Source organism: Motacilla alba, chromosome 1A (assembly GCF_015832195.1).
Source record: "Motacilla alba alba isolate MOTALB_02 chromosome 1A, Motacilla_alba_V1.0_pri, whole genome shotgun sequence".
Taxonomy (NCBI): Eukaryota; Metazoa; Chordata; class Aves; order Passeriformes; family Motacillidae; genus Motacilla; species Motacilla alba.
The window spans coordinates 1999865-2026765 of record NC_052031.1 but is presented as its reverse complement, the minus strand read 5'-3'; the positions used below and the strand labels follow the sequence as shown (position 1 = coordinate 2026765).

Genomic DNA, 26901 nt, shown 5'->3' with positions numbered 1-26901 from the left:
CAGGGATCCAGGGGCAGCCACAGCTGCTCTGGGAATTCTCTCCCAAGGCTCCTCACCCTCACAGGGAAGAATTCGCTTTTACCCCCTTAAATTGATACCTGAATCCATAAATTTGTCTTCCTTTGGGTGACTTTGTGCAGCAAAGGGGTCGATGTCACCAGGAATTCCATGAGGAGGTTTCCATCCAGCTCCTCTGCTGCGCTCCCCCCTGCGCTCGCAGAAACAGAGCTGGATTAATTTAAGCCCTCTCTAATTAATGAAAATAAGACAGAACTAAGGCCTGACTGTGCAGGGGGCTGCACCAAACTCAGCTCCACGTTCAGTGTGGTTGTTTGGATGGAATTGTTTCATTTGTCACCTTCTGGCTCTGCAGAGCTCCCACTTTCCCCTGTGTTTAAACGTGTTTTAGTCCTTCTCCTTAGGGCGGCCTACAGCGAGGAGGAAGAAAGGAAACACTTTTAATCCATCATTGATTCCAAAAAAGGAGGGTTTAGGAATTGGGGAGGTAGGGAATGTTTAATAAGACAACAAAATTCACTCACCAGCTCGTCTCCACTGGGCAGCAAGTGACAGAATACGAGGACACAGTCTCAGCTACGTCAGGGAAGACAGAGGTTGGATATAAGGAAAAAATTTTTCACCGTAAGAATAATAAAATACTGGAATTGTCTTCCCAGAGAGGTGGTAGAATCACCATCTCTGGATGTGTTTAAAAAGACTGGACATGGCACTTGGTGCTGTGGTCTAGTTGAGGTGTTGGGGCACGGGTTGGACTTGATGATCTTAGAGGTCTCTTCCAGCCTCGTTATTCTGGGATTCTGGGATTCTGTGATTCTCAGGGTGGTTTTTAGTATTCCGGAGGAAAATTAGCAGATCCAGCACCAGCCCAGGCCCTGACATGTGTTTGCTGATGACAGTTAATTAGGGGCTGTCTGCAGCAATCATGGGCTGTCAGGCCTCATCCGGGCTGGAAACGTGAGGGACACAAGAGCTGCCTCCTCCCTCCTCCCCTAACTGGAGTGGTTTGCTGGGATTCATTGTGAATATCCAAGGAGCTGCTTTGACACTGAACAGAGCCTTTCCCACATGGTAGGCAGGGCTGGAATTCCTGCTGGGCTTGGCATGGTGAGAGGGATATGATTTCCTGGGATAATTCCTAATTTCTCCCATCTCCAGCCTTTTTCAGGGATTGCTTCTCAGGATTCCCTATAAAAACTGGGAGATGTTTAATCCCACACAATTTCTGCAGTGGTGCTCCTCTCCTCTCCAGCACTGGGTCATCATTATCCCATTATCTGGGAAATGTGGGTCCAGGAGGGAGGTAATCCTGTAGTCACTCATTCAAGCCTTTATGGAATTCTGGAAATCCTGATTCCTGGCAATTCCTGGTGCTCACTCTGGTGTTTCAGGAAAATTGGCTTTGGAGCAGCTGGAATGCAGAACCAAGTTCTCCTCCCGCTTCATTTTTATCTCAATAAATCCCAGAATGAGATGAAGGGACCTTAAATCCCATCCAGTTCCAACCCAAACCATGGGCAGGGACACCTCCCGCTGTCCCAGGCTGCTCCAAGCCCTGTCCAGCCTGGCCGTGGACATTCCAGGGATCCAGGGGCAGCTTCTCTGGGCACTCTGTGCCAGGGCCTCCCCACAGGGCAGAATTTCCAGACTGCCCACCTATTTATGGAAGTATTGGCCCTTTGCTCAGCCCCACACCGCACTTGGAAGTCCTTTGAAGTGAAGTTTCGTGTTGGGATTTCATAATTTAGGGAGTTTCCCTGGGTTTGTGTCAAATCCTTGTTTACCAAGCTCTTTGTCTGGTTTTTGCTGACCTTGAGGTTTGGTGGGACAAAGCTGTCACCTCCAGGTGATGTTCTGGAGGCACCGTCAGGGTGTTCAGAGAGTTCTTCTGGGCCTTTGATTTAAGAGTTGGACTTGATGATCCTTGTTGGGTCCCTTCCAACTCAGAATATTTGTGAATCCTCACCCTCAGTTGCCTCTCAAGGCCTAAGTGGAGGAATCCCAGAGTGGGAAAGGTTCTTGGTTTGGTTGGGAATCCAGAGTGACCTGGAGATCACAGCTGGATCTGGAAGACACTGAACTGGAAAATCTCTCCCAGGAATTTTAGAGCAGGAAAATTTACCTGGCTGGATTTCTCAACACTCTTGAAAACCAGGACTCCTGGCAAGTGTCCTGCAGCTCAGGGTCACTTGGAATTGTGGCTCCAGAGCAGTGATGGTGACAAACTTTGTGTCTTTTTGCGTCAAATTTCACTGTAATTGCTCCATCTAATCCCTTATTAGGCTCTAATGTTGCTCCTGTCGTGTCAGACTTTTCCAAAGCTCATTTAAATAAAATGCTGGCAATATTTTCCTTCTAATTTGTCCCTTTCCTGGCTGCTTCAGAGATTGTTGTGGCATTAATTAGGATTTCATGGTCGGGCCCTGCTCCTCCGTAGGAGTGATGCAATTTTGCCCCCGCTGTGTCTTCAAACAAGGAATCTCCAAATATCCCTGGGATGTCTCCCACTGCTCCAGAAGATTTGATAAAATGGAGAGCTGATAAAATAATCAAAGAAATCCTATTTATGCATCTCTGAGAGGATAATTCAGGCACCGGTGAGCGCCAGCAATGGGAAATTACCTTTGGAGTTGAAATTTCCATTCCAAAGTTGCATTGTACTTTTGTTTTTGCAGGCTGTGAGTTCCTGCTTGAAATTTATACCCAGTTGCCACTTTTACTGTACAAGCAACAAGCTTGAATACAGAATATTTAATGTGCTTGTCTATAAATTGATATTTTGTAATAGTTTACTCGATGCTGCTGAATTTTACATTTTTGTCTCTGGCTTCTCGATAGCTCAGACATCCAGTCCTTTATGTGAGGGGTGTTTTTCTTAAATCTAAATAACAAAAACAGCAGTTGGGAATTGATTTTCTGGGCATTGTTCAACGTCCTCTCATCCCTTGTGCTCTGTCATCGTCACTCACTTGGGGGTTTATTTGGAATATAAAAGAGTGGGAGATAAAGCAAGAAATTTGAGGTCTGGTTTTTTTTTTGCTGGATTCTTCATGGAAAGGGCTGGAAGAGTTTTGAAAAGCACTGGAAGGAGCTGCCCAGGGCAGTGGGGAGTCCCCATTCCTGGAGGGATTCAAAGCCATGTGGATGTGGCACTTGGGGACACGGCCAGTGGTGGCCTTGGCAGTGCTGGATCTTCCAGACGTCTGTCTTTGCTTTTTTGTTATTTAGGGCATCTGTGCTGTGTGGGACCCCTGTCTGCCTTTCATCCATTCATTATTTTTCCTAATAATCATTAATCCATGAGATATTTTGGAAAGGAGTTAATGCTCAAATGTTACCAAGAAGAAAACGCACTCAGGGTTTGTGCTGGTCACGTAGAACCACCCCGAAGGCTGGGAACAGATTCAAGGATCTTGGTTTTTCCTCCTGCTTTGGTGGTTTGACCTTCATGAAACCTTTAGAAATCCTGTTTGGGAAGTGGAGGAATTCCTGTAACTCCATGGAATGTTCCAGGCCAGGCTGGAGAGGCCTTTGAGCAGCCTGGGGTAGTGGAAGTTGTCTCTTCTCAATCCTTCTTCCCATCCTTCCTTTGACGTCTGACCAAGCTCTGGTGGGGTCTCAGTTATTTTAACCACGTCACCACTTCCTGTTCAGGTGGAATAATGGAAGGAAACCTCTCTGCTTTTTCCCGAGGATGCCTTTCCTTGCCTTTTGTCTCATTACTTTAATTTTTGGGTGCTCAGTTCTTTGAGGCCGTGGCAAACGAAGGCGGTGAGAGGAGAGCACAGCAGGAGGGTTAAAGTACAAGGGGCATTATTAGTTTTTAATTAACTTTTCTTGACTGCATTCAGACCCTCCTCTACTGTTAACACAAGGTTTTGTAAATCCAAGGAGCGCTGAGGATGTTTTTGGATGGAGATCCAATGTGGGGCCTTTCTCATGCTGAGTGCATCTGTCGAGATATAAATCCATGACTTTTCCATATTCCATACTCTGATCCTAAAGCAGGGATTAATTAAATGGGTAAAGAAACACAGAAGGTTTTTTTTTCTATTTTGGGTTTTTTCTGTTTAATTAAAACCTCCAATCAAATCAATTTTTTTTTCCTTAGGTCCTCCACTGGTCCAGGACTCAGATTTTAGGCTGATTTCTTTAACTTGATCCTAAACTTTTGCAGTTATTTTTTAATCAGAGCATCTCTGAGCTCTGCACGTCCTCAGTTTTCATCTAATTCTGCTGAATGTTGTTAATCACTTTAGGAATCTGCTTCCCACACTGCTCTTCCATGGAATTACGTATTCTGTATTTTGTATTCTCTCTCCTCATCCCCATCCCATCGCTCCAACCTCACATCCCATGAACATCCCCACTGGTCTAATTCCCACAGGGCTGGGGGACTCTGGTTTGTGCTCACTGCTGGATGGAACTTCTTGGTGATTTATGGGATTTTCCTTCCTCCTGTCCCTATTTTCGTACAAATCCAGGGATCCCTGAGACCCCTCCACAGCTGGATCTGTTGGAAATGCCAAAGGTGTCTCTTCCCCAGGCCCTTTCTTCCTTCTTTATTTTCTCCACTGCCGCTGACCAGAAACGTTCTATTATCATCCTGCCATTTCTCCTTTTTCCTCACTTTTTGTCCCATTTCTTCCCACTTTTTGCTCCCCTCAACAACTCCTCCTGAAAACTGCACGTCTCCCAAATCCCTCAGCTTTCTCAGATAAGCTGAGATCTGGAGCTACTTAGGTAGAGCCTATCTCAAATAATGCACGTTTGTGATAGGGGAGGAAATATTTATAAACCATTGAATTCTTTGAATTGGCAGAATCTGGGGTTTATTTAACATTTTCCATGGGCCCATCTGCTGCTGCTGTGCTGCTATCAGTGCAATTACGATTTCATTGATAAGGGGATGGGGGTGTAAATAAATAGAGAGAGGGAGGAACTGAGAGGAGCTTTTTCAGTGTTATTTTATAGGGGCTGAGTGCTGCATGCTGATTTTAAAGGGGAAAAGTCCAAGGAGAACAAAGCTCTTGGATTCCTCTTCCTGCTCTCCTCCGTCTGAGGAATATGGCAGAGGTTGGGATTCCGTCTGTGTTCAGCTCTCTCCCCTAAATTCTGTAATTAAATAATATCACAGAGGTTTAAATCCATCAGCTGAAGGCTGGAACGTCCCATTAAAATAAAGGAATTTGAAAATCACCTAATTCCATGGGGAGAGACTCCTTCCACTATCCCAGGCTGCTCCAAGCCCTGTCCAACCTGGAACACTTCCAGCTAAAATCAATATATTCTGAAAATATAATTCTTTACAAGAAAAAGAATCAACGTGATCATAAATTTGGCTGAATAATAAATTATTCACAGCATTCAAGCACTATTAGTTAGAGGAAAAAGATGAAATATGCAGAGGACTAAAATGATTCACACGGGGCTGGATGAGTTAGGACAAGTATTAAGATTCCTGGTGCAGTTTTTACAGTGCAGGGCAAGAAAAACTCATGGAAAAAATCCAAACTAAAACTGCTGCAACATCCATCATATCTATGAAGCTGCATTGCTACATTGTACACATATTTTTCCCCTCTTTTTGGTAATTGAAAAGAACTGGTAGTTGTAAGGAGAGAGTGTAAGGAAGCTGAGCACAATTTACAGTGCAGGTGGCCACAAAGACAGGGTTTATGTCAGAAAAACCCACTCATATTTTCTCAGATTGCTGCTGAATGTCTTGGTGGTTCCCAGGATTTATTCCCACCTCTTTCAGCTTCCCAAGCTCAGAGTTTTGTCATGCCCTGAAGGAACATAAACACAAACATGGGGCTTTATTTGCAGGGAGCCTTGTGAATTCAGGCTGCAGGAATTCCCACCCTCAGTGCTGTGTGCTGTAAAATCCTTGTACCCCAATAAACGCGGAGTTTGCCATCCCTCTGGAAAACCAGGAGCTCTGACTGACCCTGTGCTTGTGGGATTGGATTAGGAGCTGTCTTTGATTGACAGTGAAGAGTTAATTAGGCTAACGACTTCCTGGCACTGTGCCTCTGGAGCTTCCCTTTGGAAAATCCTGAAGTTCTGAGTGTGACCCCCAATGCCATCCCATCCCAGCAGCAGTGGTGCTGCCTGGCAGGGCAGGGTGTGGATGAAATCCTGTTAAATCAGCCCATCTGTTCCTGTCCTTAATTAGTGTCAATCCTGTCAGGAATGGGGGATTCCCCATCCTTGGTGTAATTATGGAGACGTTTCACTGGAGGGTTCCTCTTCCAGTGTGTAATGATGGGAGAGCTCAGAGCCCTTCCAGGGCCTGCAGGGGCTCCAGGGTCGCTGCAGAGGGACTGGGGACAAGGCCTGCAGGGACAGCACCCAGGGAATGGCTGCCAGTGCCAGAGGGCAGCCATGGATGGGATCTTGGCCATGAGGAATTCCTGCCTGGGCTGGAATTGCCAGAGCAGCTGGGGCTGCCCCTGCACCCCTGGAAGTGTCCCTGGAATGGTTGGACAGGGCTTGGAGCAGCCTGGGATGGCGGAAGGTGTCCCTGCCCATGGATGGGATGGAATGAGATGATTTTCCAGATCTCGTCCAACCCAAATCATCCCATGGAGGGTTCCCAGATGCAGGGAAGTGCTGTCTGCGTGACCTTAACGTGGGAAAGGATGGGACCTGTCCCTTTCCAAGCACTGACTTGTGACAGGGGGAGGAGGAGGACAGTGGCGGGGTCACCACTTTGTGCCTCTCAGTATGGGATGGGAATTCTCTGCAACCTCACAAACACCTGAGCAGCCTCTTCCAGCTGGATTTGAGAGGAATATTCCTGGTCAATAGCCTGCCCTCGGGTCTGCTCTGAGTCTGTGTGTGAAGAGAATTTCTTGTCACACCAAAACACCACCCTTTGATCTGATAATGTGTAATTAAGAGCCAGAGTGTGCCTTACTCTGTCCTTCCAGCCCCATTTGCCACAATTCCCTGTTGAAAGAACCAAATCTGCTCCTCGTGTGCCACATGTCAGCTGTGCACTGTAATTATGGGATAATCAACCTGACACACACATGAACATCCAGTGGCATTTCCCAGGGGCAGGAAATCGTTTTCCCACTGGCAGTAACAGCCCTGGATGTGTTTGTGCTCTTGTTTGCAGCAGCTTTATTAGGTAATGAATTAAGTGTGATTTGTAAGGATCACTCTGTGGGCAGAAGCCAAGCGTCTGGGCAGGAGACAGCAGCTGTCAGGAATTCCTCATTCCAGGTTTGAGGATCAGGAGTTGGAGGGGGAAAAAAAAAAAAAGTCAGCCACAAATGGGAATTAATGAAATTAGTTTGATTTGGAATAATGTAACTCCTGGTGCGGAGGCCGTTGGAGCAAATGCCTTCACTCTTTGGAGAGGAGGAATGGGATCCTTAATGGAGGCACAGCATCCAATTTGTCCAAATTTGCTGCCTCCAGCAGCACAGGGCTGTTGCAAATCCGTGCTCCTCATTAGCCTGGCCCAGACCCTGCATGCCAAATGAGGTGGATGATCCAAGGCAATCCCAGATCCCAGTTTCTCATCTCTGTTTCCTCTGGAAGCCGGTTCTGTTTTCCCCAAACACGTCCTGCAAACAGCCCTCCTTGTAAAAGGAGCCCACTGAGCCTCCTCTCAACCCTCCAGAGGGGCAACAAAATCCTGGTGGTGTTTCCTTGCCATAAATTCCTTCCTGTGGGAAACCTCCAGTCGTATTTTTGAGCATTTTGAGCCATCTGTGGCCAAGGTGGGAATTTATTAATGAGGAGAGCCTGGAGCACAGCTGGGTCTTTGATCACTGGTTCTTGCCTCCCTAAATGGTAATATTGGTGTATCCCCACTGAGCTCAGCTTTTCAGCCAATTAACTAATGAAAGTGATTAGCTTGGAGCTGTGAGTAGGTTAAAGTCACCTGGCTGGATTTGTGATCTCGACCTCAAAAGTGCAGAATTGTTACCCTGGCAGCTCTTTATAAACAGGATCTTTGTGCTGCTGTGCAAACACCTGGAACTGAACACCACAGAATGGTTTGGCTGGGAAGAGACCTTAAAATTCATCCAGTGCCACCCCCTGCCATGGGCAGGGACACCTTGCACTGTCCCAGGGTGCTCCAAGCCCTCTCCAGCCTGGCCTTGGACACTTCCAGGGATCCAGGGGCAGCCCCAGCTGCTCTGGAAAACCTGTTGTTTCTCCTCTTTGGTGTTGTGTGCCCAGGGTTGGTGAGAAAGTCCTCGTGCTCCCATTGATCCATTGGAGTGTGTGATTCCTTACCTGGGTGTCCTGGATTTGGGTTGTCCTCACTCTTCTGTCATCATTTCCATGGGACTGAGTGTGGCTAAAACCAAACTCTTGTGCCCAGGTAGGTGGGCAAGAGACCTGGGCTGTGCCAGCCCCAGTGTGGGCACAGCCTCAGGGCAGGGACTGTCCCCTGAGGGATACCCTGGAATCCTGGGGACAGCTCCGGACAGGAGAGACCTGGAGGGGCTGGAGAGTGGGAAGAGAGCTGGGAAGGGTCTGGAGAACCAGGAGCAGCTGAGGGAGCTGGGAAGAGGCTGAGCCTGGAGCAGAGGAGGCTCAGGGGGACCTTGTGGCTCTGCACGAGTCCCTGCCAGGAGGGGACAGCCGGGGGGGTCGGGCTGTGCCCAGGGAACAGGGACAGGAGGAGAGGGAGCGGCCTCAGGCTGGGCCAGGGAGCCTCAGGGGGGATTTTGGGACAATTCCTTCATGGAAAGGGCATTAAAGCGTTGGAATGAGCTGCCCAGGGCAGGGCTGGAGTCCCCATCCCTGGAGGGATTTAAAGCCCTGTGGATGCGGCATTGGGGTCATGGTCAGTGGTGGCCTTGGCAGGGCTGGGAATGGTTGGACTCGATGATCTTGGAGGGCTTTTCCAACCTGAATGATTCTGTGATTGTCCTGTCTCAATTCAGGCAATAAGGTATGGAAATTATTTGGGATCTCTGTTCTTCTTCTCCATCCAGTGTGGTTCAGGGCCACACCAACAGTTTTGGGTACACGACTAAAACGTGAAAAATAGGGTTACTTGATGAAAGAATGAACTTGATGTTGACTGGGATAGAGGGAATTCATGCTCTGCCAGAGATTTTTGAAGTGATGGTGTCTTATTTCCAGCTGTTAAATGAAACAGTCTGGGAATTCCACAGGCTTGCCCATAGAACTCTGTTTCTCCAAATTCTTCCACCAACACAAGTTATGGAATGTTCAGCTGGCCCTCCTGGCCTTTTCTCCATGTTGGGTGATAGAAAATCCAACTGCTGTGAGAGGACAGCCAGAATCACTCCTCACACTGCCCTGGTGATGCCACAGGCTGTGGTGTCCCTAACAGGACAGCTCAGCCTGTCCCAAGTCCTCCTGGAGCTCCACCAAGGCACTCCAGCACTGTCTCCAGGTGGGCTCTGGAGTTACAACCTTCGTTTGGATTTTCCTTTGCCCTGGTGTGTTTTTAGGATTTAACTGGCTGTCCCCACTCCCCTCTCAGGAGTCAGTGGGATGCTAATGAGGGATTGTGCCATCTGCCCACTGATTTATTGGAATGTCAGCACGAGGCAGACAGCACTAATTGTTGTCACAGGCACAGTGATGGGGCTCTTTGCTCTCTGATGGGGCAGCAAATCTGGTCTGATCCTGGCTCTTGTAGGCTCACAGAATGTGCCACACCAAATCCAGGGGCTTTGAAACCTCTGGCTGGTCCCAGTTGTTCTTCCAAAGCCTTCCCCGCATTATTCCCATTCCCAATCAGAATAAAACAATGGAATAACCCCCAGGTTGCCCATTTGTAAAGCTGTCGCTACAGCTCCTCTATTAACAGAGCCATTGGAAAGATTTATCCTCAGCATATGTTGCTTTTTAAAAGGGGCCAGATTGAGAGCTGGGGGGGTTGGAGCACAAAGGACGAGCCGCCAGATCCGATTGAGAAAAAAAAGAAATAATGGGAATAACAAGTTAATTTTTACAGAGCTGTCGTGCTCAGGAGAAAATGTGAAGTTGTGGGGGGTATCATTACATTCCAGTGGTGGTCAACAAACTGAATGGAATGGGACATTAAAGGAAATGGGATTTAATAATAGGAAAAGCTGAAGTTAGTGAACTTCATGTTTCACTTGGTTAATAGGGTGACATTATATGGTGGCTCTGTTAACATAATTATTGCTGTGGTACCCCAGTGTTTTACACACATTTAATGCTGCCTCACAGCATTGCTGTGTGACGGGCAGGAATTCCTGTGGAATTGTCAGGATTGCTTAAAATTACAGTGGTTTTAAAGCAGGGCTGGGTGAATTTTCTACCCTGCACGGAGAAAAGCAGTGGAGAAATGGTGTTACTGTTGTGGGGAAGAAAGCCTTGACTTTGCTTTTATAGAACTTTAAAAAAGGAGAAATGGTGGAATCCTCCAGCTTTGGCTTCGTGCCCTGGGTTCACATAAAAAAGGACATCTCAGACCTTTAAAGAGAGGGATTGATGGAGAACTTGGGGCATTTATCTTCTGGAGGATTGGATTTAAATTACAAGTGGATCAAGGGAGAGTGATTTAATCCAGTGGTCATTTTGGGTTATCATCCCCATCTCAGAGCAATCTTGTCACTTGCCGGCAACTCGGCTCCACCTCAGTCTGGTTTGGGGCTGGAAATTTAGGGATTCAAGGATGGGAGAGGAGAAATTTGGTACAGAGAAGCAAAGAGGTGGCTGGAATAGGAGCTGGGTATGCCCTGGATAAAGTGAAGCTGTATCAATTATTAATTTATTTTATTGATGACAAAGGATGAAGTAGGAGCTCATCAAAGCTGGATTTGAGGCTGGAGGTGAAGCCTGGTGCTGTGCTGGGCTGGACATCCCAGCTCTGCTCCCCAGTCCCTGGAAAAGCAGTATTTTACATTTCCCTATTCCCTGGATGTGCACAGTTGGGTTTTTGGTAATGATCCCATCCCCCCCTGCAGTTTGGAGCATCTCTGGCTTTGCAAACGTTCATTCATGGGGAAACTCAGGGCCTGTGTACCTGAACACCCCCAAAAAGGTCCTCCATAAATGAGGAAGAGACAAAACCATTCTCTCACAAGTTTCCTGCTTCCAGGTTCACCTTGTAAAGAACCTGCAGCTCTTTTGGGGGATGAAAAGCAGCTTCGTGGCACAGAGGGAATAAAGTGCTCCCTGTTTGATCTCCAGGTGAGCTCAGAGGCCTCGTGGTGTCCTCAGGAGTCTGTAGGAGTGAGCAGGGTCAAAGCCTCTCCAAAGGCTCTGTGTGGGCTGGTGTCTTGGTTTGAACAGCCAGGTGTCTGCTGAGGAAGGCAGGAGCCTCCCCAGAAATGGAAAATGCAAACCCCCTCCCTCTGAATTATTGTCATTTTGAAATTAAGGGGCTCTCAGGCAAAGAAATGGGAGTAGGAATAACAGCTCTTTACTAGGAAATTAAAAATACAAATATAATAATACAAACAAGAAAACAAACCACTGCCAGAGTGAGAGCAGGAGCTGAGCCCTGTGGCTCAGGGTGGTGGCAGCAGTGCCATTCCATGGTGGCTCAGCCCTCCTGCAGGGCCAGCTGTGCTTCTGCTGGAGCAGGGATCCTGCACAAGGCTGGAGTTTTCCTCTGCAGCTCCAGGGCTGCTGGAGATGGGCCTGCTCTCCCTCTGGCAATGCAGGGCAGCAGAAAGCTGCTCCTCTGGGAATGCAGGGGGCAAAGGCTGCTGTGCTGCTGCCAGGCTCAGATTGGATCCAGGCAGGAATGCTTGGCTCCTGCCCTGGGCAGAGCATCTCCCATGGGATGATGGAATTGGATCAGCCCTGCAGGGACACTCAGTGGCCATGGAGAGCAGAGATCTCCTGGAGGGAGGATTGGCTGTGGGAGAGATAAAGAAACTGCCCCATGGACAGAGAGAACTGCCCCAGCTCTGACAGATGGGGATGGAACACACACCCCCTGAGACAGTTGGGCTGGTGGTGCTGTTCCACACTGGGGGATTTTACACAGACACCCAGAGCTCTGCTGGAATGCAGCTCCTGGAGGGAGCAAACGTCACCCCCTGTGCTGTCCCTGCTCACCAGGGACAAGGGTTTGGCTCACAGAGTTTTTAGGGTCCAAACAAAGCTTGAGTTTTATCAGGTTTGATCAAAAACCTCTGCAGAGATGTGGAGCCATCTGCTGTAGGGAGGTGAAAGCCAACACCAGTCCCAGGATGGTTTGGGATGGAGGGACCTTAAAGCTCATCCAGTGCCACCCCTGCCGGGGGCAAGGACACCTCCCACTGTCCCAGCCTGCTCCAACCTGGCCTTGGACACTGCCAGAGAGATCCAGGGGCAGCCACAGCTTCTCTGGGAATTCCATCCCAGCCCCTCCCCACCCTCCCAGCCAGGAATTCCTTCCCAACCCCCCATTTACTGTCAGCTCAAACCCATTAAGCCGTTCCTTCAGTAGAGCAGCCCCATTCCTTGCCCCACACAATATTTCCCCAGGTTTTTTTCCCATTGCCCAGGGCTGTGGTCCTGATACATTTCACAGCCTTCCTCTCACAGTGACAACTCCCAGTGGAACCATTCTGCTCCTTTTGGAACTCATTTTCTCCAACAGGGTCCCCAAACTCCTGGCAGCTCCTCGGTCACATTTCCCCCCACTTTGGGAAAATCCCACCTGAGGATTGGCAAAGCATGGAATTGCTGCTGATTCCTGAATTTCCCTCCTGCCCTCACAGGAGATGAGAGGATGGAGAGCAGGAGGTCTGAGCATCCATCCAACCATGCCAGAAACTTCCACTGGCTGGGTTTTGGGATATTTGGGAAGGATGAGGGAGGGATCTGAGGGCACGAGGTGAACATTTCTCCAATCTGATTAATTCTGCCTCTACATCTCCTGGCCCCAAACACAAGCCAATATTCCCCTCTGGAGACATCAGAAGAAATTGCACCTTGAGAGAGTCCTGTTACATCAGAAATTTGTGTCCTTCAGGTGGCAGCTGAGCATTAAAGAAACAATCTCTTTAGCAGCAGTTGAGAGGTAAATTTTAATTTAATTTTTTTTTCCCAGAGCGTTTGTGGGCCTTTGCAGGACCTCAGAGACAACGAAACACTGATTTTTCTGTCACACACCTGCAGGGGAAGGAGGCATTTCTTACCTCAATCTCATGGCTGAGCAAGCACAACACAGAAATCGATTCTTTAAATCTTGTATTTTTTTAGCTGCTGTTAAAAAAGAGAAGTCCTGGGCTCTTTCATCTTCCAGCACTAAAGCTCTCAGCACTGTGGGGACGCAGAACCTTTTTACAGTAACCAAAAGAATTATCTTGACTAGTTGAGCCTCTTTATGGTTTGGGAATTTGTGTTTGTACAGGGGAAGGGCTGAATTTGGTGATTTATCCAAAATAACCCATTAAACTCAGCTTGGCGTTATGGGAACAGCTCTGGCTGGTGCTGCCAGGTACTTGTAATTAATTATTAATTAATAATTTAGAGAAAAACACCCCAAATGTCATGTTTGCTGTTAGCAGCAGTCATTCCTCTGGTTGTCACCTTCCTGGATGGTTTCTAGGCTATTTAATATTTTAAAATAGCAGAAATTTCATGGGTTTTGTCTGGTATTTGGTGGGTTTTTTGGTCTAGTTTTGCTAATATTTAAAACAAACTTAAAGTAGCAAAACCTCCTTTGAGTCTCCCAGAGCTGTGTACACTTCTTTCGGTGATAATTTTAATTTTAATCACATTTTGGGGTCACCCAGAAATGATCTTGAACCTTTTTTCCTCTCTTTGGGGAGACTTTGTAGAGAATCGGCTCTGTTACCTTGCATGGCCATGATCTTTATCAGCAAGGTGTGAAACATCAATCCTGGGGCGGTTGATCATGGACCAAAATAAACCCCTGCAGTGAAGTTTGTAGGCAAAACAATGTGATTTTTGTTCCTTTAGGATCTGATTGATTGGTCTTCAGTGGCAGTGATCCATGGTCCATGTGCTGCCGTGGATTATTTGAATTTAATTGCATTTATTGTGTTCTGCACTTGTGTCATGATCAGGATCCTTTGGTCTGGAAGCATCTCCAGGCCTCGCTTTGCCCTGGCAGAGCCTGCAGGGGCTCCAGGGTCGCTGCAGAGGGACTGGGGACAAGGCCTGCAGGGACAGCACCCAGGGAATGGCTGCCAGTGCCAGAGGGCAGCCATGGATGGGATCTTGGCCATGAGGAATTCCTGCCTGGGCTGGAATTGCCAGAGCAGCTGGGGCTGCCCCTGCATCCCTGCAGTGCCCCAGGCCAGGCTGGACACTGGGGCTGGAGCAGCCTGGGACACTGGCAGGTGGCCCTGCCCAAGGCAGGGGTGGAATGAGAATCTTCCAGGTCCTTTCCAACCCAATTCTTTCCATGATTCCATTGACCCTCTCCCAGAATTCCCACTGTTGAGGTGAGGCGGCTTCCTGAGTGTGTCATGGACAATGTGGGATCTTCCAGGTTCCTCAGCTGGTTTAACGTGTCCTCAGACTTTCCAGAACTCACAATCCTGGTGATTTCATCCCCGATTTCCTTGAATCTGGAAAACCATTTTGGAATTTTCCGTTCTGTCAGCAACTGGGATGCAGCTCAAGGGATTTCTGATGTTTTTTTAATATTTCCTTGCTCTGTGGAAGCTCCCCAGGAGGTTCATCCCAGGTACTTGGATGTCTCCTGACTAAGGCAGAGAACAGTTCAGGATCACACAAAAACGAAATGTAAATTTGGGCTGAACGTCAGGAAAAATTGTCTTAATAAGGTTCTGGAATATTTGATATTTTTTCCTGTCATTCACTTGTTTGAGGAGAGGATTTCAGATATTATTACCATCATCATTAAGGCGAGGAGTCCTTGATGCTCTGCACTTCCAGCGCCTTCTGTTTCTTTTAATGATCTTTCAGAAGACATCTGAGAACAGGGAGTCAGAAGAAAGCCTTGGGAAGGCAGGAGTTGTAGGTTTCTAAATCAATCCACGCAGCTTTTTTAGGTTTTATGCTTTTTATCCCACACTTTCAGCTTAGGTAAGACAGCGCTCACAGCCAATTAAGTTGTGAGTTAGAATGAATTAAATTTCCTGAAATGAAGCGCTTTTTTTTTTTCTTTTTTAATCCAAATGACTGTCATTTACCAAAAGCTACTTCATTTCCCTGAAAGTGCTTTTCTGTCTAAGGGGAATGCTTAATTGCAGCCACAAATCACCTCAAATGCTTTTATAGGAGGATAAAACAAGTTGAAAATTGTGCATCACTTTAAAAATGCAGGTTCTGAATTCAGGATAAGGTGCAAATTTCTATTTTTTTTTTTCCCTTGGCTGCTCTGTTGAGGAACTCCATCCTCACTGTGACATCTCCTAAAAGTGTCCTTCAGAGCAGGGACATCCCTGCGAGCCTTTTTTTAGGATTTCAGGCAATTCCCAGGAATATCTACAGAGACCATGATCCAAAATTTGGTGACACCCCTCAATCTGAATTTTTATTCTGACAAAGCATTTTGCTTTTTGAAGGTGGGACACAATTGATGGTTCTGAAATCAGCCTGGGAGAGCTGGGAATGTTCACCTGGAGAAGGGAAGGCTCCAGGGAGAGCTTCCAGCACATTGCAGGGCCTGCAGGGGCTCCAGGAGAGCTGCAGAGGGACTGGGGACAAGGCCTGCAGGGACAGCACCCAGGGAATGGCTGCCAGTGCCAGAGGGCAGCCATGGATGGGATCTTGGCCATGAGGAATTCCTGCTTGGGCTGGAATTGCCAGAGCAGCTGGGGCTGCCCCTGCATCCCTGCAGTGCCCCAGGCCAGGCTGGACACTGGGGCTGGAGCAGCCTGGGACACTGGCAGGTGGCCGTGGCCCTGCCATGGATGGGGTGGAATAAAATCCTTGAGGTCTCTTCCAACCCAAACCATTCTGGGATAAATATTGATTTATGGGATATCTGTCAAATTGCCTTTTTTTTTTTTTTTTCTGACATCTAAAAGTTCCACGGATGGCTTGGATGAGGAACACGCCGTTTTTGGAGAGGACTCTTCGGATGTATTTTTTCCCATGCTGTTAAACACTTTCTTGTTCTTTATAGAGACTGAATTCTGTTGGAATAAGGCAGCCAGCAGCATTTGAAATTGAAATAAATAAATAGCACAGTGTGTGGCTGCGTCTGCCAGGCAGAAAATAGGGAATATCTGTTGGCTCCTTAATGCCACCCAGCATTTCCCATTTCAAACACTCATTTTCAGTTCCTTGTAGTTTGGCTGATCTTTTATTGCAAACTGGGGCTGTTTTTTTGAGAAATATATCTGAGATACTTGCTTTTTTTTTTCTGAGAAGGAGGAGAAATTCTGGTTGAATTCTGGTGAGTTTTCCTTTGGCTGGGAATTTCTATCTCCACACTTCTCAGCAAGAGGAACTGTTGGATAAAGGGCGTGGAAAAGAACCCCAAATTTGGCTTATTTGGACCCCTTGAAAGAAGTGCAGGGCTCACACTTCTGCTTCGTGGCAGCCAAAATTCCCAACGGACACAATTCCTGCCAAAATTCCCTAGGGACACAATTCCTGCCGAAATTCCCAAGGGACACAATTCCAGCTGGAACTCCCAATGGACACAATTCCTGCCAAAATTCCCTAGGGACACAATTCCAGCTGAAATTCCCAATGGACACAATTCCTGCCAAAATTCCCAATGGACACAATTCCAGCTGAAATTCCCAATGGACACAATTCCTGCCAAAATTCCCAAGGGACACAATTCCTGCCAAAATTCCCAATGGACACAATTCCAGCTGAAATTCCCAATGGACACAATTCCAGCCAAAATTCCCAAGGGACACAATTCCAGCCAGAATTCCCAATGGACACAATTCCAGCTGAAATTCCCAAGGGACACAATTCCAGCTAGAATTCCCAATGGACACAATTCCTGCCGAAATTCCCAAGGGACACAATTCCAGCTGGAACTCCCAATGGACACAATTCCTGCCAAAATTCCCAATGGACACAATTCCAGCTGAAATTCCCAATGGACACAATTCCTGCTGAAATTCCCAATGGACACAATTCCTGCCGAAAGTCCCAATGGACGCAAATCCAGTTGAAACTCCCAATGGACACAATTCCAGCTGAAACTCCTAATGGACACAATTCCAGCCAGAGCTCAGCGAGACCAGCCAAAGGGAAGAGCTGGCTCCTGAGCTGACAGCTCTCTCCCCTCGTGGTGTTTTTTGGGCTCCCAAACCTGCTGGGCTCCTGGTAGACAAACACAGGATGACCAAGTGGGATTGGGAACCATGGAAAATAAGAGGTTTTTTTTAAATTATAGCTATTTTTACTTTAGTTGCAGCTAGCTCTAAATTTTCTGTTCTTTCTAAAGCCTGCTTTCCCAGCTTTCTAAAAGTCTTCTTACCTCTTCTAATTCCCACAAACTGATGGTGAAATTCCCACAAACAGGAGGGGTGTGATGGGATGAGGAGGCAGGAAGAGGGAAGCTGGGAAGCAGAGAGCCCTGTGGGACTTTGTGGCACAAGAGTCACTCTCGGTGTCACATTTATTCAGGTGACAGACTTTGCATCCCTAATTCATGGTATCCTGGAATGGTTTGTGTTGGAAAGGACCTTAAAGATCATCCGGTTCCAACCTCAACACCTCCCACTATCCCAGGGTGCTCCAAGCTCCATCCACCCTGGCCTTGGACACTTCCAGGGATCCAGGGGCAACTCTCACTTCTCTTAAATACAAAAAAAAAAAATCATGTTTTCCATTTTGAATCTGTTCTTACTGGAATTCTGAGTAACCCTCCCAGTCCAGGACACGGAGGGTGCAGCAGTACTGCCATTCAATGTCCCAGAAGGATTCCTGGTGCCAATCTCCACACCTGGAACTTTGTGCCTCCTGCTTGAGCCCCCTGGTCCTGTGCCCAGCGGGATTTTGAAGGCTGAAGCTCCAGAGTGGCTGCCTGGGGCGCAGAGCAGTGTGGTGAGGCATTCACATTCTCTGAAACAATCCCTTCTCCCAGGGTTTCTCTCCTGGGAAGCGGAAAGGCAGCAACAGAGACCTTCAGAGAAAAAGGAAAACAATTCTTATCTCATTTGCTTCTCCTGTGTTTTGCTGCTTTGGAATGTGGTTGGAGATTGTTTATCCACAGGTGATTGTTCATTGGATTCATGGGAATTGTTTTGACTCTTTGGCCAATCAGGGCCAAGCTGTGTCAGGGCTCTGGAGAGACTCACGAGTTTTCATTATTATCTTTTTAGCCTTCTGTCTGTATCCTTTCTGTTAGTATAGTTTAGTTTAGTATTCTTTAATATAATATAGTATCATAAAATAATAAATTAGCCTTCTGAGAGCATGGAGTCACATTCATCATTCCTGCCTTCATCAGGGCATCCCAGCAAATACAATAGTGTGGGACTCACTCTGCCTGCTGGAAATTTGGAGAAGGTCATCTCTGAACCACGGCAGACCCCAGCAAATGGGATTCCAGTTGTCCCCTGAGGCTGTAAAAAGTAACTTGTCCTACTGGAGTATCAAATCCAGGAACTCCTGGGCCGTTCCCTGCTGGAAGCCACACTCTGACATCCACAGTTCCTTTTTCTTTACCTTTTCTCTGCTCCCATTTCCCTCGGCTGAGATCTTTGGGGTTAAATGAAGACTTCACTGGTTTCCATTCCCATAATCATTTCATCAAACTATCCTTGAGCATCCCAGCTGAAGGTCTCCCATCCGTATCCTCCAGTTCTCCGTGCCCTGCACGGCTTCATTCTTAATAACTCCCTGCTGCTGTCGAGTTGAAATCTGCTTCCTAAGCTCCTGATCATTTGTTCTTTATCACAAGAGATGCTGAGCACTCACAAATCCCCTCTCAGTCAGTGCTGTCTGGCAGCTCCCTCGTAATCCATGATGATTTTATGGTTCCTATCAAGGAAAACAGGGATATGGTTTGATCCTGACCAGCATTAGGTGAACTCCTGTCTCGTCCGTGCCAAGACGTTAAAACCTAATAGGACACATCAAGGAGAAGTTTTCTGGAGATGAAGGCACAGATCTTTAGGAAGGATCTGGAATGGTGATTAATGCCAGGCACTGGGAAGCAAAAATTCTTGGTGACAGCATTTTCCAGTGCTGACCATAGTGTGGGGTGCAGAAGACACTTGGGATCCATCAGGATGTTGTGGGGTGAGGATATGCCGCTCCTGTTGTAGGTCAGCACATCTGAGTTCTGGTGGCTTGCATATGGTCATTCTCCCTCTAAAAGGCTTCTTTTACTTGGTTTAGCCATTTTTTGAGCATTTTCTGGATTTTAAAAGTTGTTCCTGTCACTTTGCTGGATGATCCTCATTGCCAGTTGGAGCTTATGAGCTTCTCCTTCTCACCTGGTTGGGGTTTAATAGTAATATTCACATTTTGGGGGGGTTTTGTGCTCTGTAAATAAACTTGCAAAGGAAAAGTGAGAGATTTACTGACACCCATGAAAGGACACAGTAAATGAGTTCAGCACAGTCCCATCAACCCTGGCAATGTCCCCTTAAGTGTCACTCAGAGCTGGTGACATCAGCTCTGATGTTTCTGTGGAGTCTCTGCTCCCTTCCCAGGAAACTCCCCTGTTTCCCTGTTTTACAAGGCTGATTCCCATTCTCACCCTGTGAAATCCAGGGAGTGAAGCTGCCTGGCCCTGTGATTCCCTCCCTGCAGCATCTCTCCCTTTGGAGAGCCAATCTTCCAGCTGAGCTCCAAAGGGATCCCCCCACGGAAGCTGCATTGTCCAAAGTGTCACTCCAGACCCATGGAGCCAACAGGGAGAGGATTTAGGGAGAAAGAAGCTCAGGTTGGAAAGAAATCATCCATGGGAATTGGCTCCTCTGTCAGTGCTGGGAAGGGAAGCACTTCCTCTGGAGTGAGGAACGTGGAGGTAGAAAATTATGGATAATTAAGCAGATCTCGTTGAAGGGTTTGGAAATAGGGTCAGTGGAATAAAGGAATAAAAGGAATGAATAAGGAATAAAAGGAAGAAATAAGGAATAAAATTATGGAATCCTTGAGGTTGGAAAAGACCTCTAAGATCATCAAATCCAAACCACGTCCTAAGTGCCACATCCCTGGTTTTTTGTCAGGGATGGTGACTCCACACTTCCCTGCTCTGCTTCCTGACCACTTCTCACTGCAAAAATTATTCCTAATATCCAACCTAAACCTTCCTCAGCACAACTCAGGACAGCATGTCTCAATCCATTATGGCTCCTGATGCTCATTCCCTAATTGTTTTGAGAGGAATACCAATTCCACTGCCTCAGATGTGGTTAAAGACGTGACGAGGTAATTTCTGGGATAAACCACTCTGTGGTGAAGCAGATGGCAGCACAGAAATAAAGAGAGTTTGCAGGAGATGGCAAACATTTGGTGCTAAAATATTCCCAGAGTCATCCTGCTGCTCTGTGTGCTCAAGAATGGGATCCTGGGATGGAACAATAAAGGGTGATAAAAATACACCATAACACAGACATCCATAATGCAGGAGGATAATGGCACCATGCACAGACATTGCTTTTATTTCATGGTTTTTTCAGGATTTTGAGCTGGAATATTCTGTTGTTCAGTTTAGAGGTGGGGGAGCCCACCTGTGGGAATCAAGTGGCCACGCCCAGAAGGAAGCTTGGCTTTTTAAAGGGTTTTGTGGCATCTTAGCTTTTTAAATGGTGATTTTATTTGTATAAGGACATCTTCCCAGCGTGTCCCACATGGAAAAGCCACATTTTTAATAAGGACATCTTCCCAGCGTGTCCCACATGGAGAAGCCGAATTTTTCTATAAGGACATCTTCCCAGGATGTCCCAAATGGAAAAGCCATATTTTTGTATAAGAACATCTTCCCAGCGTGTCTCACATGGAAAAGCCAAATTTTTCTATAAGGATATCCTCCCAGCATATCCCACATGGAAAAGCCAAATTTTTTATAAGGACATCTTCCCAGTGTGTCCCACATGGAAAAGCCACTTTTTTAATAAGGTTATCTTCCCGGCATGTCCCACATGGAAAAGCCAAATTTTTCTATAAGGACATCTTCCCAGCATGTCCCACATGGAAAAGCCACATTTTTTTTTGACAAACAAACAGGAATTGTGTCTGGGATGTGGATTTCCTCTCATTTTATCTGTCCTTCTCCAGCAATTTAGTGTTTGTCTCACCAACTGTTTGTCTTTTATCTTTTTTTTTTTTTTCCTAAAACTACCTTGTGGACATTTTCTCCTCTTCATTTCTCAAGCTGGGACAGTCCATGGTCACTCCCACTCTGCTGGTGCTCGGGTCTGAAATGCTGGAGTGGCAAAGGCAACACCAACAAATCTAAACCACCTTCGTGATTTAATTACAATTTATCTTCCCCTTCCTGTGTCCCAGGTTTATCCAGGAGATCGAGTTGGCCATGGAGCTGGGCCCAGCCAAGCAGTGCCCTCTGAGGGAGTTCCTCACCATGTACATCAAGAACATCTTCCTCAACCAGGTCCTGGCCGAGATCAACAAGGAGATCGAGGGTGTCACCAAGGCCTCGGATCCCCTGAAGATCCTGGCCAACGCGGACACCATGAAGATCCTGGGAGTGCAGAGGCCTCTGCTGCAGGTAGGAGCTGAGGGAGCCCTCAGGACATCCCTGTTGTCCGTGTCCAGCCATGACCTGGTTGTGGATCCAACAGGGAAAAATGTGGAGCTGCTGGAGCAGGTGCACGGAGCTGCTCTGGAGCCAGGCTGGGAGAGCTGGGAATGTTCCCCTGGAGAGAAGAAGGATCCAGGGAGAGCTTCCAGCACATTGCAGGGCCTGCAGGGGCTCCAGGAGAGCTGAAATTTGGGAAAGGAATGGAAGGATGGGACCCAGGGAATGGCTGCCAGTGCCAGAGGGCAGCCATGGATGGGATCCTGGCAATGAGGAATTCCTGCCTGGGCTGGAATTGCCAGAGCAGCTGGGGCTGCCCCTGCATCCCTGCAGTGCCCCAGGAAGAACTGGAGCACCCTGGGATAGGGGAGGTGTCCCTGGAATGAGCTTTGAGGCCCCTTCCCACCCAAACTGCTCTGGGATTCTGGGATTTGGGACACTCAGAATCCATCCCGAGGGATTTTGATGGAAAATGGGGATGGAAAAGAGAGAAGAAGGGAAGGGAGACCCTTCATGGTTTGCTGAGATTCCAAGTGAAGGCCCTGGGTCCAGGAATGTCTTGGAGAGGAGATGGATCCAATGTCAGGCTGGGAGAGCTGGGAATGTTCCCCTGGAGAAGGGAAGGCTCCAGGGAGAGCTTCCAGCACATTGCAGGGCCTGCAGGGGCTCCAGGAGAGCTGCAGAGGGACTGGGGACAAGGCCTGCAGGGACAGCACACAGGGAATGGCTGCCAGTGCCAGAGGGCAGCCATGGATGGGATCTTGGGAAGGAATATTTTCATGTGTGTCTCCCTGAGAAGTTCTGGGGACACCTGCCAGTCACAGAGCGGTGCCATCAGGGTAAACACTCATTCCAAGCTCCCAGGAGGAGCAGGGCTGGGATCCAGTCCTCCCAAGGACGTTGGTGATGGATGTGGAGCCCCACGGCTCCCTCCATCAGAAACAGCTGTGGGGGATTTGGGTTGGGGGCAGAGTGTTTGTAGAAGTCTCCTTTGAAGCACCTCTTTTGAACTCCAGTGTGAAGCGGTGATGAAGGCAGCAAGTTGTCACCCCAGCTCCACGGGGAAGAGGACAGTGTGGAATCCCACCCCAAAATTCCATATTTCATGGGTTGACTGGGACTGCACGGAATGAACTGACTCTGGCTGTTGGTCATGTCAACCTCTTTTAATCCTTTGAAGTTACTCCCTCTTTCCTGGGAAATCCTCTTGTTAGGGATGGATAATACCGGCAGAGTCCTTAGGAAGCAGCACCTTTATCCCAAGGTTTAGGTGGCCATTTTCTATCCCAGTTTAGATCTGTAAAACACAGGGATATTGTAATGCCATGCAATAATAGGAATAACTGTATTATTGTTACCATTTCCAGAATTTTTAAAGGATGAATGGTCACTAACTCTGTGCCTGTCTGGGTGCAGCAGGGCTGGGATTGTCCTTTCAGAGACAAAACAAAATTAAATTCCAGAACAGCATTTCCAGAAGTCCCTGGAGGGGGGGACAGCTTCTTTAGAAAGGGGTCACAATTCTCTTTGCAGGCTGAAATGATGTTTTGGAGCTGCGCAGAATCCCTGGATTGTTTCTTTCCCAAGCTTTACCAGCCTTAATATGGATAAAGTATTTTTGGTGGCTTCATTTCAAGTGAAAATTTGTTCTATAATATCAATATATTTCCTTAAAGCTCATTTGGGGTTGAAGACTCAGAGTGGCTCGGAATTTTCTCGTCCCGTTCCTACAATTTGTTTCTCTTGATGGATGGAAATTATTTTGAACTGGAATTATTCTTGGTCAAACTGTCTGTGGTCAGGAGGTCTCCTTGTTCCCGACATCAGAGAAGGGTAATTCTCTGAATAGAGAAGAAAAATTGCTGTCTCTTTGAACCAACTCATCCAAATAGCTCCCTAAAATAATCCTATTGATTTTCCATTAAAGGGGTTTTAAAAAAAAAAGCTATTTCTGCGTGACAGTGCTGGAGCCTGGAGTCTTTGCCCCCGTCACCTCATGGATATGATGGAAATGTGGTGAATGAAGCTCTCCCCCAGTTTTTGGTTTGGTTTTTTTTGCTGTTTGTGGGTTCCTGGTTTAACCACCCCACTCTTTGCTATCCCAAAGATCTCTCTGAAGCCTCTCTGGCTGGGATGGGAACAGGACTGGGGAATTTATCAGCCCCCACCGATAAAGCTGCCTTGGGATCACTATCAGCACATGTTTGAGCTGAATTAGATGAGAGATAAAAGGTTTTCAAGCATTGTGTCCTCATAGATGAATCACCCACTCCTGTAAAGATTTATCCTTTAAAAAAAAAAACATTGTCCTCTCTAAAATATTCCATTTTACCGCCTTGTTTTCCATTCTTCCCTCCTCAAATGTTAAACACTTGAAACCCTTTTCCTTTGCAGAGCGACTGAATCACCGTGAAACTCATTTGTCTCAAAATTATTCAGCATTAAATTTCAGGCTGTAATTGTTTAAATCGATCCTAAATTAGGCTACAAGTGCCTCGACAGCTTCTTGCAGCCTGTTCTTGTAGGGCTCTCAACGAGGTGATAAATCTTCCCACCCAGGTGGTCACCGGCCTTAAAAACCTGTTGCTCCATCTCCAAAAAAATGCAAATTGCTTCTCTCTGGAGCAGCAGAGTGGGATTTTTTCCTTTCCTTCAAAGCCTCTGTCGCTTCTTATCTCAGCATGGTGTGGATGATGCTCCTGATACTTTTTTGGCCAAACTCCAGCAGCTGAAAATCCCCAAAAAAACAACAACAAAAAAAACCTCCTTAAAAAGTCAGGGTGTGCAGCTGTTTTGGAGGATAATGACTTGCTGGAGCTAATTACCACAGCACCCACTCCACGGAGTCACTCACTTGTGGCTTTCCAAGGAGACATCCCTGAGAGCTTCTGGAATGTTTTCTTCCCATCAAATGAGTGCTTATTAAGGAGAAGGATGGTCCCAGCCAGCAGCTTTCGGTGGCTCACCACTGCTGATGGCTCCACGCTTTGATGGAGGCTGGATGTTATTATTTATTATTGTAAACAAATTAATTGTCTTTCCAGGCTGGCTCCCTGCCAGCAGCATCCATTAAGGAGCAGGCATGGCTGATCCATGGGGGTTTTTCCCATTCAAGGATAATTTTAAAGCAATTTTAATGGTTCTGAGCCTCGTATTTCAATTGTTTTTTTGCAGTGGCGTGGTGTTACGACCAAGATGTTTTCAGCTCTTGTTTATGTGTTTCATGTCAAGAGGGTAAAACCCACCGACTGCAGAATTTGTGCTAAATCTCCTTTCCTAGCTTAAAATGAGAGACAAAATTATCTCTTGGTGGGAGCCTGGCTCTCCCTGTTGCTTCCAATATTTCTTCAGATGATTTCTCCTCTTGGGGGGGAACATTGAGTGCAGTTCCTGCCTTTTGTGGAAGCTTTCAGAAGGCTCCCGTGTAAGTCAGCTGCAGTTCTCCACCGAGGAGTTCTGAGCTGCACAAAAGCAACTGCTTTAGGCAGAGTGTCAGAGTTTTAATTTATTTTAAAAACTCAACTTTCGCTCGCACGTTCAGCGCATCCCAGGGCAGGGGAGTTGCGTGTGGACATTTTCGAGCGGTGCCCCTGGCAGGCAGAATTATTTTAGGATTATTTTTGTCCTCTTCAGATCTGCAGAAGCAGAGTCACGCTTCACAAAGCATCCCAGAGATGTGAGTCACGTCTGGCCTGAAGGGAACAGCCCCGTGTTTGAGGGCTCTGGATCCCCTCAATCCCTCAAATCACTGGATGCCTCTTCCATGCCGTGCCTTGGAGTTGGTCAGGAACTGGATAACGCTCGTTTGCTCAGTGATGAATCATTAAATTGGGGGATATTTTGAGTTGAAAGGCACCTTTAAAGGGTTGGGAGGGACATTTAAAGCCTTTCATCCCAGCCCTGCTGCCATGAGCAGGGACATCTTCCACTATCCTTGCTCCAAGCCCCATCCAACCCGACCTGGAGGATTTCCACTGAGAGTTGGGTGCAAAATGTTGCTCCTGGTCCTTTCTGAGGCCACCAACGTGTTTGTGGTCTTTGTAGGGCAGTTAGGACGAGGGAAGAGATGAGAATCTTGATTCCATGTTTCAGAAGGATGATTTGTTATATTATGATATATATGATATTAAAAATGTTATATTAAAACTATACTAGAAATAGAGAAAAAAAGATTCATCAGAAGGCTGGATAAAAATAAAAAAAGAATAAATAACAAAGTCTTCTGACTGACTAGAGAGTCTGACCCAGCTGCATCCTTGATTGGTTATTAAGTAAAACCACCTCCCATGGACCAATCAAGGAAGCCCCTGTTGCATTCCACAGCAGCAGATAGTTCTTGTTTACATTTCTTTCCTGAGGCTCCTCAGCTTCTCAGGAGAGGAAAATCCTGGCAAAAAGGATTTTCATAAAATCTGTCTGTAACACGTGTTCTGTTCACCTCAGCATGACTCTGCCATGTTCTCCCCTGGCAGGGTGGGCAGGCCCTGGCACGGGGTGCCCAGGGAAGCTGGGGTTGTCCCTGGATCCCTGGAAGTGTCTAAACCCATGGATATGATGGAAATGTGGTGAATGAAGCTCTCCCCCATTTTTTTTTCCTGTTCATGGGTTCCTGGTTTAACCATCCCACTCTTTGGTATCCCAAAGATCCCTCTGAGATCTTGGGGCTTGGAGCACCCTGGGATAGCAGAAGGTGTCCCCACCCATGGCAGGGGGTGGGATGGGATGGGCTTTAAAGTCTCTTCCAACCCAAACCATCCTGGGAGTCCATGGAGGAACCTCACCCTCACTCAGCAAGTGCAGCTTATTTTTCATCAAGTACTCCCTAGACCCATAAAACCACTAAAACTTCCTTGTAATTTACTTTATTTTCATTTTTTCCCCTCTTGCATTCAGTTTTTCCTCAGAAGTTGTGAGTAAACCACACATATCTGCCCCCAGCCTCCATCCCAGGCCTTGACTGATTATTTTAATTACCCTGAGAGCCCTGTCAGGCTCCCTCAGCAGCAGCACTGCTCTCATAAATCCTCATTTTGCCTCTCAGGGCTGGTGTCAGCCCCAGCCCCTGGTACCTGCCTGGCCAGAGGAGAAGCCTTTTAGCCTGGCCACCCTCCTGCTTGTTCAGAGCTCCAGCTGCACATTCCTCATTTGCAAACTCATTAAGAGTCCCTGGCAGCAGAGCAGGGCCCTGGGATGCTGAGGCAGAGCAGCTTCTCCTCCCTGCTGAAAATCCAGCGTGAAGTCACAGATCCAAGTGCCACAGGAGGGACACTCACCAAGTTTTTCCTTTTTCC

General features: G+C 47.2%; 1 protein-coding gene across 1 annotated transcript in view; it reads left to right on the top strand.

Annotated features, from left to right (window-relative positions):
- Positions 1 to 26901, top strand: part of EXOC4 (exocyst complex component 4) — a 317262-nt gene that overhangs the window by 221437 nt on the left and 68924 nt on the right. Inside the window, 1 exon segment of the mRNA XM_038153051.1 lies at positions 21361 to 21580. Coding sequence (XP_038008979.1) covers positions 21361 to 21580 — 220 coding nt within the window.